The 14,684-nt window shown below is 44.0% G+C and overlaps 1 protein-coding gene and 1 long non-coding RNA gene across 3 annotated transcripts; both read right to left on the bottom strand.

The window, feature by feature from the left end:
• Window positions 1-98: 98 nt before the first annotated feature.
• On the bottom strand, window positions 99-12,084 carry LOC132447414 (leukemia inhibitory factor receptor-like). Of its 2 annotated transcripts, none has more exons than XM_060038178.1 (18): window positions 11,541-12,084; window positions 11,295-11,401; window positions 10,937-11,100; window positions 10,378-10,489; window positions 9,242-9,505; window positions 8,891-9,020; window positions 8,236-8,384; window positions 5,876-6,021; window positions 5,651-5,801; window positions 5,359-5,420; window positions 4,895-5,117; window positions 4,163-4,336; window positions 3,725-3,826; window positions 2,316-2,498; window positions 1,803-1,931; window positions 1,085-1,178; window positions 854-920; window positions 99-757 (listed from the first exon to the last, which is right to left on the bottom strand). In XM_060038178.1, the coding sequence occupies exons 2-18, from the start codon at window positions 11,389-11,391 to the stop codon at window positions 473-475; spliced, it is 2,532 nt and encodes an 843-aa protein (XP_059894161.1). In that variant the 5' UTR covers window positions 11,392-11,401; window positions 11,541-12,084; the 3' UTR covers window positions 99-472. The 2 variants fall into 2 exon arrangements, with proteins under 2 accessions (XP_059894161.1, XP_059894160.1); XM_060038177.1 differs by having other exon boundaries at window positions 10,378-10,510; window positions 11,541-12,083.
• Window positions 12,085-12,279: 195 nt separating this feature from the next.
• LOC132447458 (uncharacterized) lies at window positions 12,280-13,105 on the bottom strand. Its single transcript, XR_009523080.1, has 2 exons — window positions 12,939-13,105; window positions 12,280-12,607 (listed from the first exon to the last, which is right to left on the bottom strand). It is a non-coding gene; the product is annotated as an uncharacterized LOC132447458 (long non-coding RNA).
• Between the last annotated feature and the right edge of the window lie 1,579 nt (window positions 13,106-14,684).

Below are 14,684 nucleotides of genomic sequence, written 5' to 3'. Positions count from 1 at the left end.
ATATTTTATATAAACATTTAACAATTAGCCAGAATGAGAGTGAACTCACCTCTGATTATAGTGATGAGTTTGGAAGCACTAGAATTAAGCACTGAAAATACTGAAAACAATTTGATATGTATTTCTTACTATTGATATGACATGTATTGATAACATTTTGTATCGCTTGTAACAGCTTATTATACAGCAACGTTTGTTCAACATAAAACAAAAAGACAGAAATCTTTGCAGATATATTTGAATTCACATTACACATACAATAACACATTTTAGCTTGACTTCACTTCTAAGACGGTCTCTCTGCTTAAGACACGTTTTCCCCGGAATACAGTTCATACAAAATAGTAAATTAGAAATAGTGATAATATTTATATATTCTCTGAAGATCTGCTATATTCTTTATAAGAAGGCTGATTACCAGTGTGTTTCTAAATGTTGTGTTATAATAACATGCTACATGCTATATATTTTGCTAACACATTCCGTCATTGTATAGTGGATTCTCAAATACACAGGAAAGTGGACGAGATGGTAACACGGGCTGAGTTAATTCCACTTTCGGGGCGATCTCCATGCGTTGCTGCGGCTGTTGATGGTAATAACCATTTGCGGCTTGATTCTGTAGAAATGGCGCTCCCTCGTGGTCGTTGTCGGTACTCACTGGTAATCTATGGCTAAACACCTGTGAAACGGACACATTCTCCATCTGACTGCTATGACTTTCTGCCGCGTTAAGGCTTGAAGGGCCACGGTCCTCCTGGATTAAAGGAAAATAAAATAACTTAATATCTTACTTTATCCAAATATCCTATTTCAAGCGAATGGGAGACCACCATTGATTTGTGAGACTTACCATTAGTGCTAACCAATCGCAGATCAGAACTGGATTTGGAATGGGAGGACACACCTTCTGTTTAATACTATAAGATGTCAGAAAGGTAGGAAAACAGAGATTTAGGTCATGACAGAGAAGGTTTATAAAGGTAAGAAGATGAATTGCTCAATCATATAACATACAATATCTAATCTATTTTTTAAAACTGATATAAAAAAGATTAGTAGTTTATGCTCAGTGTTTGTTTACCATGTCCAGTTTTTGAAGGCAATGATGGAAGTGATGATGAGCAAAAGGAAAATATTGCTGAATGCGACAACGAGGGCCAAGATGGACTTATCCCCTTTAAACGAAAGATACGAATTATTATAAAAAATAAAGTATCAAGTAATTTAGAATCGCATTTCTTGTTTGGATGGCACTTTCTCTTGCCTTGTGTGTAGGTCTTGAATGAATAAAACTACAGGACATGATTAATGAGCTGGAGGTAGCCCTATCTATTGTATCAATGTATAGTTTTGATAATGTAGCATTAACTGTCAATCCCAACTCCCTATACTGTTCCGAAGTTTTATTTTAAATTAATATTCTTCTACTGATAGTGTGTATATAGATAATGTTTTCTGTCAATTTCTTGGTAGTTTCCATTCTTTTTTTTGGTCCTGTATCTTCTCCACTTTCTCATCAGGGATTAATAAGAAATCTTAAATCCAATTCTTTTTAAATCAGGTTCCGGTCTTTGGTCAGGTACACAGTAAGCCAATGAATTAAAATAAAATAAATCAATGAAGAAAGCAAACGCTATTTTAGACAACGCACCAGCCCCTACACATTGAGAGAGGGAGGAACCCACTACAACAACAAACATACCAACACGTAAAACCTATAAACCTCTACGCTCTTAGCAACATGGCACCTCCCTCTTATCCAAGTCAAACCACACACAACGCTTCACATCATTCCGTACACGGTGGGTTAATGGTGAGTGTGATGGAGTTTCCTCCACCCTCTCCGAGCGAGGTCACGGCAGCCACCCTGAATCTGTAAGACCCAACACGGACGTCTCTGGCAGTCAGGCTGGTGGCCTCGGCATCATCTGAACCGCAGTGAAAACCACAAGACAGATGCAAGCACAATTCACATACGTTCTAGCCCAACTTCTACCTTCTTCTATGTTTCCAGGCTCATGAGTGAGAATATGGTTAATATTATCTTCTTTATGTATTGTAACATAAACGAAAGAGGTTGGTTTAGGCCAACAGAGATGTCTGTACAGTTACGAAAAGTTAGCATCAATGTAAATGCATGTATATAGGATCTATATAAAAGGATCTACTTGAATTCCCCACTTTGAAATAAAAGTTATTATTATTATTATAATCAGTTATTATTAAAGTTATTAATAAGTAAAACAAAACAGCTTAACAACGCTGAATCAACACTAAATCCTCTGGGGGAGAACAAGGCGTCCTTGACCTACCGGTGGTGACGTTGACGTCAACAAGGTTAGGGTCCGCCTCCTTGGCGTCCATGTCGTGGTAGTGCATGACGTAGCCTTTGATGAACGCCGTCCGGTTCCCCAGCGGGATGGGGGTCCACGACACACGGACCTCTGACCCCACGTGGGCCCATCTCAGACGTGCAATCTGCTCAGGGGGGATCTCTAGATGAAGGGAGGGTTATTATCATGTATACAGCTGTAGCGTGGTTTCAAATTAGGAGTAGTTGTCTCACTAGGGGATGCCGTTGGCGAACATGTGGGGTTCATTAAAGGTGCAGATTAAAGAGTTTAGGGTCATCTAGTGAAACAGACTTGGGTTTAAAAGAAGGCAGAAGGCAGAACGGCAGGTTTGGCTCATAAAAGTAATTATGGGTCCGCTACTATTAAATCCAGGGCAAAGGTAGTGGCGGTGGCAGACGGCTGAAACGTTGCCTATTCAGGCAGCATTCGGAGGAAGGGAGGCAGCAAGTCATGACTCAATCAAATATTCACTAAAAATGCTGCCTGCTAAGGTGCCTCCGATAAGACGGAGGCAGCAAAGACGTACCCCTTAAGTCGAGATATCCAAGACTCCTGGGGGTGCACCACTGCACCGATATCTTACTACTACTACTACTGCTACTGCTACTACTACTGCCACTACTACTACTACTACTGCTACTGCTACTACTACTACTACTGCCACTACTACTACTACTACTACTACTACTACTACTAGTACAACTACCTTACTACTCCAACAACAAACAATGCTACTGAAATGAAATTGAAAAAAATCTACATTAACAAAGAGCGAGTTAGTCCCACAGTATAGTATTACGGACAGGCGTCAAACCTGTATTTTAGTGACAACATTACATTGCTTCTGTCTCAATCTGGACTCCTTTACTAGTAACTTAATACCAAAACACTGCTTCTAATGGACACTGCCTCGCTCTCTAGCGAGGCAGTGGGCAGCTGTCCGTTTGTATCTCAGCCAAATGTATCCTCAAAGTTTATTCTGTAGGTCAGGGTTAGCGAGGGGTTGGGGGAAAGTTGTTTGGTCTGTATATTGCTAAGCTATATCACTATGCTATATTGCTAAGCTACATCTCTAGGCTCTCGCAAATATTTCATCAATGATATAATTATAAATATGAGAGTAGATAGTAACTGTCATGTCTTACCATATATAATCATATATCTTATAATATACATCATAATAAGTAAAGGAAATTTGTACTTATTAACTCTTTTATTTACTTTACTTATTCACTCCACCTTTGATAAAGTACATCTTATCAAACATCATCATTAAGTAAATTGTGGGGAAAAAGCTGTTCCCTCCTGATCACCAATAATGGAAGGCCTCTACATGCCCAAATATGGGTGCGGTCATATGTTTTCACCTGTTTCTTCAACGTATCCTTCTCTTCTCTCCAGCAGTTGTGGAGCTTCCTGTGTGCAAGCGTACACACACAAAGAGTACCGGACCCCAGGGGTGAGGTTCCCTGGAGAACACAAACACACGCCAACACATGCCGGTACACATAAACATGCACACACAAGCACAGGGACACACAAACACACGCAAAAGTCATTAGTGAAGACAAACAAATTATTTGTTGTTGCTTATTCCATTATTTAGTTTGCAGTGACTTAGTTATTTCCAATATTAAGGTCCAAAAATATGAAATGATACGTTTATGCTTATTCTCATTAGTATTACATATTTATACATGGTTATTATGTCATGAATAGAGGATGAGTGCTGTTGTATGTCGGACTGCTTGTTTATTTTAACAGTGTCTCCCTGCCCCCATATTATCCTGTGTTTTTGTCCGTACCTGTTATAAAGGCCTGGGTGACCCCTGTAGGCACCTTCTTCCAGTAAACGGGGCCCCTGGTGAAGGTGGGGGTCCAGACCACCGCGTACCCACAGCTGGAGACAGGGTTGGCCGACCAGGTCAGACTGAACCCCCCGTCACTCCCCACGATCCGGGAGACGTTTGTGACCTCATCTGAAAACACGGCAGGTGTGTTAAGCACAAGTTCTTGCGTTCTGCATCTGTGTGTCTGCAATGGTGCACTTTGGTCCGCGTGGCGTCTGCCCACGCCCGTGCGGACCCCTATACGGACAACCGCCCTCGTGAGACCGTGCTATGCTCCAATCCTGCATCCCCTAGAAAACAAAATCTATGAGGTTGTGCTGTGCGGGGAGATATCTTTATCCACATTTATATTGTTTGTCAATGAAACTATTTGAAGACAGCCGAATGGTTTGGCTCCTATTTCACCACCAGGTGTGGTGTTGAATTTTAGCCATTTCAAACCATTGTAAAGTCTACCCTCTAGTGACTTCATAAGTGGGCATGCTCCCCAAGATGTATAGTTGCATCAGATACATGTACGGAGGAGAATATTGTAGGTTAGGGTATCGTTCTTGCGCTAGGATGCCTAGGTTAGACTTTGCCTCAAAGCCACAAATGTTTTTCTTTAAGAGCCGGGTTCAATGGCTCCTTAAGGCAGCCTTCTGTCAGCAGAACCAGAAGAGGGGAATGTTCCAGAGAGGAATGTACCTGCTTTTTGACTAAGGGTCACCATAGAGGCCGGGGACGACCGGCCGTAGGGGTTCCTCGCCGTAACCGTGACAAGGTGGTCTTCGCTGGGGTCGAGTTCTATGGCCGTGCTGTGGTCGGGAGGAAGCACGGTTCTGTTGCGCGTCTCCTGTGGTTCTGCCAATGTTCTCCATTTCACCTCATAGTCTATGATGGGCCCGTGGCTCTGGCCTGGTTGCGGCATCTAGGAAGAGGAGATCATCTTCATCGTCATCATCATCACTTTCATCATCATCATCATCAGCGTCGGTATCATCATCACTAACATCATCAGAGTTTGTATGTTCTCGCCCGGGATTAATAAAATGATAGAAAACGAAAGCATCTCTATAATCATCAACACCACTATACTCATCACTATCATCATCATCATCAATCATCATCATCCGCAAGCAATTCGATACTTCAAGATCAAGATGACTTACTTTCCATAGTATCATAGTTTGTTTTTGCTCCATCCACAGCCATATATCCAATGCATCTGGAACTATGGGTGAATCAGACCAGGGTTAGAAGCATTAAACATATCAAGGTGCCTTTCCCATGCGTCAAACCTAAAATGTTTTGGTTTTGTTATCTAACTCAGATTTCTTTTTTATTGAGTTGATTATCACATGTAAAAAAACAACAACTAAAGACACGCTCACACTGGTGAATATTGGCCTCTTCTTATTTTAATAATTGTATAAATTATGTATTTATGTTTGTGTTACTTACTGTCACCCTCTGTCTTAAAAGTAATGTTTTTTCTGTCACCCCACTTCCAGAAGTGCTCCTCTGTGCCACAGCAGACCTGAACTTCATATTTCAGATTTGGCGTCAAGTCACTCAAAAGTCCTTGATTTAAACCCAATCCAGAGTAGTTCCTCTAGAACACAAAACAAACAAACTAAAGGTGGAGTCCAATTCCCTGATTGACATTGTAACATTATAAACACTCACCACATCTGTGTCTCCTTTACTGTTAAGGATGATCTGACACAGTACTCTTAGTTTTCTGTACTGCAGGTCTGACCACTCCCATGCCAGACTAGCATTCCTCGCATTTATCCTTGAAGCCGTCAAATTTTGAGGAGCGAACATGTGAACTAAAAAACACATTTACAAAGTTCAACAGACTTACATATATAGGTCTAACAGCTGCAGTTACAGGTGTTGTAGGGACTATTTAAGAGCTATCATTGGAGTGTAATGCGTCAGCTATTAGATAGTGACATGCACTATGACAATATCTGTTTATCGAGTTCACTGTGCCAGCCAATGTTTGAGAATATTTCAATTGACTGAATCAGAGTTTCCATCTTGCCTTTTAATCACAGATATGTGATGTTGGAGAAACGTAGTGATAAGGAACTGCGGGTGCATGCAGGCAGGTAGGACCCAAACGCAGACGGTATTGAACGGAAACGGCACTTTATTCAAACCTAAAGGCTAAGGCACAGGAAACTCGGAACTCGGGAGACAACTCGGAACTCGGGAGACTACAGGGAACTCGGGAGACGACAGGGAACACGCAGGACTAGCCACCACAAACAACCACAGCAAACCACAATGACAGCACAAGGAACAAAGGAAAGACGAGGGCTTAAATAACAAACACAACGAGCAACAGCTGAGACACATTAGGGGAGGGAACAGTAATCAACACAGGAGGGAAAACCAGGGAAACACACCCTGACAGTACCCCCCCCTTAAGGGTCGACTCCCAGGCGACCCACGACAAGCAAAAAAACAAAGAAAGTCCAACCCAAAACGGGTGGGTGGAGGGGCGCCAGGAGGGGGGAATCAAAAAAAATAAATGGACTGGGGCAGAGCCGAGGGACGTCAGGCGGGCGGCCAGAAAACTGCCCCAGGGCATGGCAGGGAGCCTCAGGCGGACGGCCTGGGGGGCAAGCAGAGGCAGATTGAAGGCGGAACCCTTCCGGAGGCCGGCGGCAAGGACGATGAGGGCTCAGTTCCTCAGGAGACCTGCAGTGGCGCAGAACCCCCTCAGAAGGCCGGCAGCGGTGAAGGCGGAACCCTTCAGGAGGCCGGCGAAGGCGAGGTAGAGGGCGGGTCCCCTCAAGAGGGAGGCCAGGTAGAGGGCGGGTCCCCTCAGGAGGCGGGCCAGGCAGAGGGCGGGTCCCCTCAGGAGGCGGGCCAGGCAGAGGGCGGGTCCCCTCAGGAGGAGGGCCAGGCAGAGGGCGGGTCCCCTCTGGTGGCAGGCCAGGTAGGGGGCGGGTCCCCTCCAGTGGACAGGGTAGAGGGCGGGTCCCCTCTGGTGGAAGGCCAGGCAGAGGGCGGGTCCCCTCTGGTGGAAGGCCAGGTAGAGGGCGGGTCCCCTCCGGTGGAAGGCCTTGAAGGGGAACCCCCCTCGGGAAGGAGTGGAGGAGGGCCCCCACAGGCAGGAGCGGGGAGCGTGCCTCCCCTGGACGGTCTGGAGGGCGGACCCCCTCCGGCAGGAGCAGAGGCCGGTCCCCCTCTGGAAGGAGCAGGGGGCAGGCCCCCTCAGGCAGGAGCGGAGGGCGGATCACCTCAAGCAGGCGAAGAGGCCGGTCCCCCTCTGGAAGGCTAGGAGTGGGCTCAGGAACCGGACAGGGCTCGGGGACCGGAGTCAATGCGGAAGCTAGAGTACCAGGAGGAACCGGGTGGCACCCCAAACCCTCCCAGCGCTCCATTGTCTTCTTTATTTTGGCTACTAAATCCTCCAACTTACGGTCAAATTGAGCGTCCGCTGGGTCCCATAGTGGTGCTGTCATTCTGTTAAGGGACTGCGGGTGCATGCAGGCAGGTAGGACCCAAACGCAGACGGTATTGAACGGAAACGGCACTTTATTCAAACCTAAAGGCTAAGGCACAGGAAACTCGGAACTCGGGAAACAACTCGGAACTCAGGAGACTACAGGGAACTCGGGAGACGACAGGGAACTCGGGAGACGACAGGGAACTCGGGAGACGACAGGGAACACGCAGGACTAGCCACCACAAACAACCACAGCAAACCACAATGACAGCACAAGGAACAAAGGAAAGACGAGGGCTTAAATAACAAACACAACGAGCAACAGCTGAGACACATTAGGGGAGGGAACAGTAATCAACACAGGAGGGAAAACCAGGGAAACACACACACCCTGACACGTAGGGAGAGAGGGAGAAGAGAGCGAGGCGTGGTTTCCTTAAAAAAGTTTGATTAAAAAATCATGCTGTTCTGTCCTGCTCTCTTTACAACTCTCAAAACTCACCTACATCAACTACATCACCTTTAACTGTAGACTGAACATTTGATGAGAAGAGAAGTTGAAAATGAGATTATACTTGACCTCTTCTAGTTAAGTCTGCCCTGTCTGTGAGCTCCAATGTGCCGAGCACATTTCGGACAGTCAACGTCCAGTTTCTCTCTTGGGCCTTTATAACCTCTCTTTGGCGACAGCGCTTCAAGGTTGTGACTTTGCCAGTCTTCGAACACGATCTAATGAAGCAAAAACAGAAAGAACTTTTCCATCACACCAACCCATTTTAGACACTTTTTAAAACCAGCTTGTTCAAAGCAGACCTCTTGACATGCAGAAGCATTCATCAACAGCCTTAAAGGGCCCCTATTTTACCCCCAGGTGTAAATCCCTAGAGGATGATAAGAGGAAGATTTTTAAACATTTAGTAATGGCTTATCAAGCTCACATCTGGAAGGAAAATAGGAGCTCTTTAAATTTGACTTTTAAAGGTTGAAATGATTTGCACTTGCTGTTATGCCAATCACTTCATAGGAGGCGGGCTTCCCCCCCCCAACCTAACCTTGACCCTGCCTCCTGCCATGGATTATGTGAAAGGTGCTAAACTAAGCTAGGAGGACCCAGCCACCCAACGGCTTATTAAATCATGTGGACTGCTCCAGAACCCACTCAAATGTGCAATTCTTGACATTATTAGCACATTCAGTATTTGGTAGGGTGTTTAATCAAGCAGGCTGCGACCCACCTTCCAAGAAGTTCATATTCTGTGGGGTATTTTGTTGGCGGCCAGTGTCTGCTTTTGTCGGGGCTCCAGTTACAGACCACCGACTGCAAGTCTCGAGTCTCACACTGGAGATCCGTATCGCGCGGGCGGTCTGGACAAGAAGCAGACCAATCATTAGTAATGCTTTCAAAACTATGCAGTTTCCGATATGGTGAACCCACACGGCCTCACTCAGCAACATGAACCGAGTTTCATCCACACTTCCACGGACAGAGGGGCTTTACACTACAAGTGTCAAACACCAGAAAAGCCCGACCATGCACCAAATCTAAAAATCGGGTCAACTCGAACGTAAGGAAGAAGCCGACTTACAGCCCACATAATAGGTGGTGCCGTAGTCCGAATTGTTGCAGGTGACGTCAGTGCCGCCGAACCCAGAGGGTCTGCGCAGGTGCACCGTCATGGCGTACGTCTGGTTGTTGAGCTTAACGTGTTCTTTCGGTTTGCCGTTCAGCGTAAACCCGTGGAACGTCTTCAAGGGCGGCAGGAGGCAGCAGAAAGTCACGTTGCTGCCGACCTCGTAGACCTCGTGCGTGTCCGGCGGGAACAGCGTGGGTTGGCTGGGAAACGGGATCCCTGAGAGTGACACCAACCACCACCACACAAAATACATGAAAACACTAGATTGTTATATTAGGACAATTCATTAAGTGCACTTTTATAATTAATTATATCACGTATTAAAGCAGCACTATGTAAGATTTCCCCTTGCCCTCTAGTGGGCTGAGTTGTAGCTTCAGTCATAGCTACAGTAATAACAGTGAAATAGATTCACTGGATGGGCTTGTTTTATTCTTGAGAAATGTCCAAGTTCAGATTATTTTTAACGGACTAGTAGTGTCAGGATTCTCATATGGACTGTTGTTTTTGTCTCCCCGTACCTGTTGGAGTGTGATAATTCTGGACTTGGTTTATGTTTGTAGCCATGTGTTGGTCATGTGCCCGCAGTAACACACATGCCCTTATTTGGGCAACTTCCTGCCTTTGTTTGTTTCCCTCCATTTTCTCTGTTCACCTGTCTCTCATTTGGTATTGATTGGTGGAGTATTTAAACACTGCCCTTTCTGTTGACTTTGTCAGATCGTCACGGTATGTACTGTGTGCTACCTGACTGCCACGTGAGTGAGACTAGCGTGAAGATCTTTAAAGAGTATACTCTACAGTTTACTGTTCTTCCCGGTTTTGGACCCTGCTGTTTTGTCCTAAGTCTTCTGTCTATCGGTTTTGGATCTCTTGCCTGTACCTGTCCGTCTGTATCTGTCTGCCTGCCTGCCTGTTTACGAACCCCGCCTGTACATGGAATCTGATTTGCCTGCTGGACTGTTTGTGAATAAATCCTTTTGATCTGCAATTGATTCCCGTTCTGAGTCGTGACAATTAGCTGCAGTAGAAAAGTTACAGAGTGCAATGTTTAAATAAAACATATAAAATACAAATTGCATATTAACCGATGATGCAACGTTGGTCTTCGTATTGGGCACGGACTTTAAATGTGTTGTTAGCACATTCTAACGGCAAAGGAGAGACCCATAACCAGTGGTGGATGGATCCGGTCTGATTCTGTGGGACAATAACAACATCCTACAATAATGGTTATAATTACATCAGGAACAAAAAAAGTCAAATTAAAAGCTTTGTAGGTAACATTTTAAAATCAGAGAGAGAGCAGAAGAGAGCAAAATTTGACAGGCAGGGTGGTTTCAGCATAGTCAATAGGGAGTGCTGTTCCAGCAGAAGCTCATATGGGTCGTTTTGGGTCAAATCGACAAACCTATTATTTTGTCTAGGTTGGAGATCACAGGGCCTGATTAGTCAGAAGTGAGCCCGTCTAAAATCAGGATGGTCTCATATAATAGGGAGGCAGGCAAATTCAAGCATAAAAGACCACTCACAGAGCATTCCAATCAATAATCGCTAAAGATGGCTTTGCTATTTCTCACAAATAACGCTCCAACTAGAGTTTCTATATCATACCTAAAGATAATTCATTCATAAAAAACTCCTCACGTGATGAATCATCTTCATGTAATCCGTCGACAGCACGTCGATCTCGTAGGTGATCTGCCCTCGCGTAAGGAGACAGGACGGATGATCCTCCCACGTCAGTAGGACCTTCTGCTCAGAGTAGACGCGACTGACCGTCATGTTAAGTGGTCCACACCGCATCACCCCTGGTCAACAACACCAGTCAGGGTGAACATCTGAGAGCTTTCCCCCCCCCCCCCCCCCCCCAATGTATTGAATGATGATCTGAGATGTACTCTATCCAAGGTGGGATGAATACTTAAGTAGGGTGAATAAAAGATCATCAGCTGGAGAACTTAAGCATAAACCAGGTTTGTAGGTAAACAGAACCAATGCTCACCAGCATCTTGCACGGTGTCTGCTCCACCAATGTGGAGGAGCAGAGAGGTAAGGAGCCAGGGGGACACCACAGCCAGGGTCATAGCTATTATGAGCATGTGTTTTAATCTAGAAAATAATGCAAAAATGCAAAATATATTAGTACATGGATATCTATTTTGATATCTAAATAGCAACGTATCTAAGTAATCGTTAAAAATAGGCTATTTACACACAGAACAAATGTCAACACATTAGAAGAACTTACCATAGAAAGCCTGCGTTTTGGGAACTGTAACGTCAGGCCCGCTGTTGAAGAAGCCACATATTCAACAATCCGATAAAAACCATGGTTCGACTGCGTCCCTCGCTGTGAAAGCATCGTGATAATACATCCTTTTGAACTCTGCTCTTTGCTGCGAGAAATTAACACTGAGCTGATTGCGACGTTCTGATATCCAGGAAACAAAGAATCCGCCTTATTCTGGTAATGACAGTGACTCACAGAGGCAGCATCTTAACCACTCTGTCTGTTAGGGAGAAGATCCGTTAATGGATATTAAACTTTTAACCATGGTTAAAAGCTTAATATGAGCCACTTGCACAATAAAAATCCAACAAACACAATAACAGGCGGCTTGCGCATAAAAACCACTGGCATGATATTATAAACTGAACAAAACGTACTACTTATTGTTAAGTAAATGTTTGATCAATGCATGACATTGAATTAAGTGGCTATTGATGTTGGTCTATAAAAATATACTGCCAGAAAAAGTATTTGTATGATGACTAGGCCTATACTATCGGACGCACACACACACACACACACACACACACACACACACACACACACACACACACACACACACACACACACACACACACACACACACACACACACACACATATATATTATATACACATATACATATATTAAATAATAACTGCTGTGTTCTGTTCTGTGATTATTATACTTCAAGACAAGAGCCAAATCAACACAAATGAAATGTATGTCATCTTTAATATGCACTTTCATCCTTTGCAACACTTTGGTAAATAACAAGCTAGGGTAACAGAAATGTGTATTAGTGTTTTATCATACTTATTATCAACTCATAGGTTGCTCAACAGCCCTAGACATAGCAGTAGGTACTGGCAGATTAACAACAGGCTTGGTGGTCTTATTTGGTTTGATCTAGTTACAGTCTCCCCCTTGACTGTACAAAGATACGGTCATGATGAATGGGAAGTGAAAGTTCGGTGTGGCCCGAGGATGTTGGGTCAGCTTGAGTTCTCTCTTGTAGAAAGGACGCTCTCTGCCTCTTCATAAAGCTACAGGAAAGACAACGTCATTTAGAAACATATTTGAATCGAATCTAAATCAACGCACCAAAGAATGAATCTTTTTTTTTTTTTTTTTTCAGAATATGTAATCCGGCTAACCATTTATGGAAATAACTTCCTATGTATAGTGGTAGGGAAATTCCTTTTTAGATAATACAAACCAAAAGCGTCTAACCCCTGTGTTGCAATCCTCTTGCAACAGCTGTGAGTCAAAATGCAGAGCTATTGTACGATTTCAGGGCGACACACACATGCAGAGTTATGGTTGGAATTCAGCCAATCACTGAGTGTGTCCAGCCCCCTGGGCTCCCCTACGTACAGGCAGGAAGGAGACATCTTGGAAGAGCTCCTGGATGAAGCGCCGGGCGTGCAGGCCGAAGGTGTGGTGAGCCATCAGGTTGGAGATCTCCGAGTAGAGGCAGACGTCGTCGAAGGCATGGGGGAACTTCTCTTTGATCCTGCCAGGGTGAAACACACCCTCTCAGGTATAAGAATTATTATAAATCAAAGTAGACGCACAGTCTTGTCAGTTTTATTTGATCATCAGTATATTTTGAAGAGAAATACTGTACTAATGAACCACAAATATATAAAAGATAAAGGTAGGGTAAGCAATTTTAATTTAATTTTTTCTAGCAATCTAATATGACCAAGTATTTTAGGACATGTTTGTCTTAATCTCTTTACATCCCAAACAGCAATCAATCAATCAAATGCTCTGACAAAAAAAAGAAAACAAATCCGGTATCTGTGGCTGTCGAAGGCCTGTAATAAGCCTGTCAAATCATTCCAATCTTGCTTGCAGCACACACTGTTCCTGTGAGCTCATTGCGCATGACCAGAGTCTCCCACAAGGCTAGGCAGACCTGTTGCTAAACCTAGCCAGCTAGTCATGTGTTCTGGTTAAAAGCTTAATATGAGCCACTTGCACAATAAAAATCCAACAAACACAATAACAGGCGGCTTGCGCATAAAAACCACTGGCATGATATTATAAACTGAACAAAACGTACTACTTATTGTTAAGTAAATGTTTGATCAATGCATGACATTGAATTAAGTGGCTATTGATGTTGGTCTATAAAAATATACTGCCAGAAAAAGTATTTGTATGATGACTAGGCCTATACTATCGGACGCACACACACACACACACACACACACACACACACACACACACACACACACACACACACACACACACACACACACACACACACATATATATTATATACACATATACATATATTAAATAATAACTGCTGTGTTCTGTTCTGTGATTATTATACTTCAAGACAAGAGCCAAATCAACACAAATGAAATGTATGTCATCTTTAATATGCACTTTCATCCTTTGCAACACTTTGGTAAATAACAAGCTAGGGTAACAGAAATGTGTATTAGTGTTTTATCATACTTATTATCAACTCATAGGTTGCTCAACAGCCCTAGACATAGCAGTAGGTACTGGCAGATTAACAACAGGCTTGGTGGTCTTATTTGGTTTGATCTAGTTACAGTCTCCCCCTTGACTGTACAAAGATACGGTCATGATGAATGGGAAGTGAAAGTTCGGTGTGGCCCGAGGATGTTGGGTCAGCTTGAGTTCTCTCTTGTAGAAAGGACGCTCTCTGCCTCTTCATAAAGCTACAGGAAAGACAACGTCATTTAGAAACATATTTGAATCGAATCTAAATCAACGCACCAAAGAATGAATCTTTTTTTTTTTTTTTTTTCAGAATATGTAATCCGGCTAACCATTTATGGAAATAACTTCCTATGTATAGTGGTAGGGAAATTCCTTTTTAGATAATACAAACCAAAAGCGTCTAACCCCTGTGTTGCAATCCTCTTGCAACAGCTGTGAGTCAAAATGCAGAGCTATTGTACGATTTCAGGGCGACACACACATGCAGAGTTATGGTTGGAATTCAGCCAATCACTGAGTGTGTCCAGCCCCCTGGGCTCCCCTACGTACAGGCAGGAAGGAGACATCTTGGAAGAGCTCCTGGATGAAGCGCCGGGCGTGCAGGCCGAAGGTGTGGTGAGCCATCAGGTTGGAGAT

This window comes from Gadus macrocephalus, chromosome 19 (assembly GCF_031168955.1).
Source record: "Gadus macrocephalus chromosome 19, ASM3116895v1".
Taxonomy (NCBI): Eukaryota; Metazoa; Chordata; class Actinopteri; order Gadiformes; family Gadidae; genus Gadus; species Gadus macrocephalus.
Note: the sequence above shows the minus strand (reverse complement) of the source record. Positions and strands in the feature narration are given on the sequence as shown.

Coding starts and splice junctions, on each gene's coding strand:
- LOC132447414 (XM_060038177.1), bottom strand. CDS start 11,391: ATGCTCATAATAGCTATGACCCTGGCTGTGGTGTCCCCCTGGCTCCTT. Junction 5,118..5,358: donor AAACTATGATACTATGGAAA/GTAAGTCATCTT, acceptor TCCTCTTCCTAG/ATGCCGCAACCAGGCCAGAG. Junction 1,932..2,315: donor TGACGTCAACGTCACCACCG/GTAGGTCAAGGA, acceptor ACTGCGGTTCAG/ATGATGCCGAGGCCACCAGC.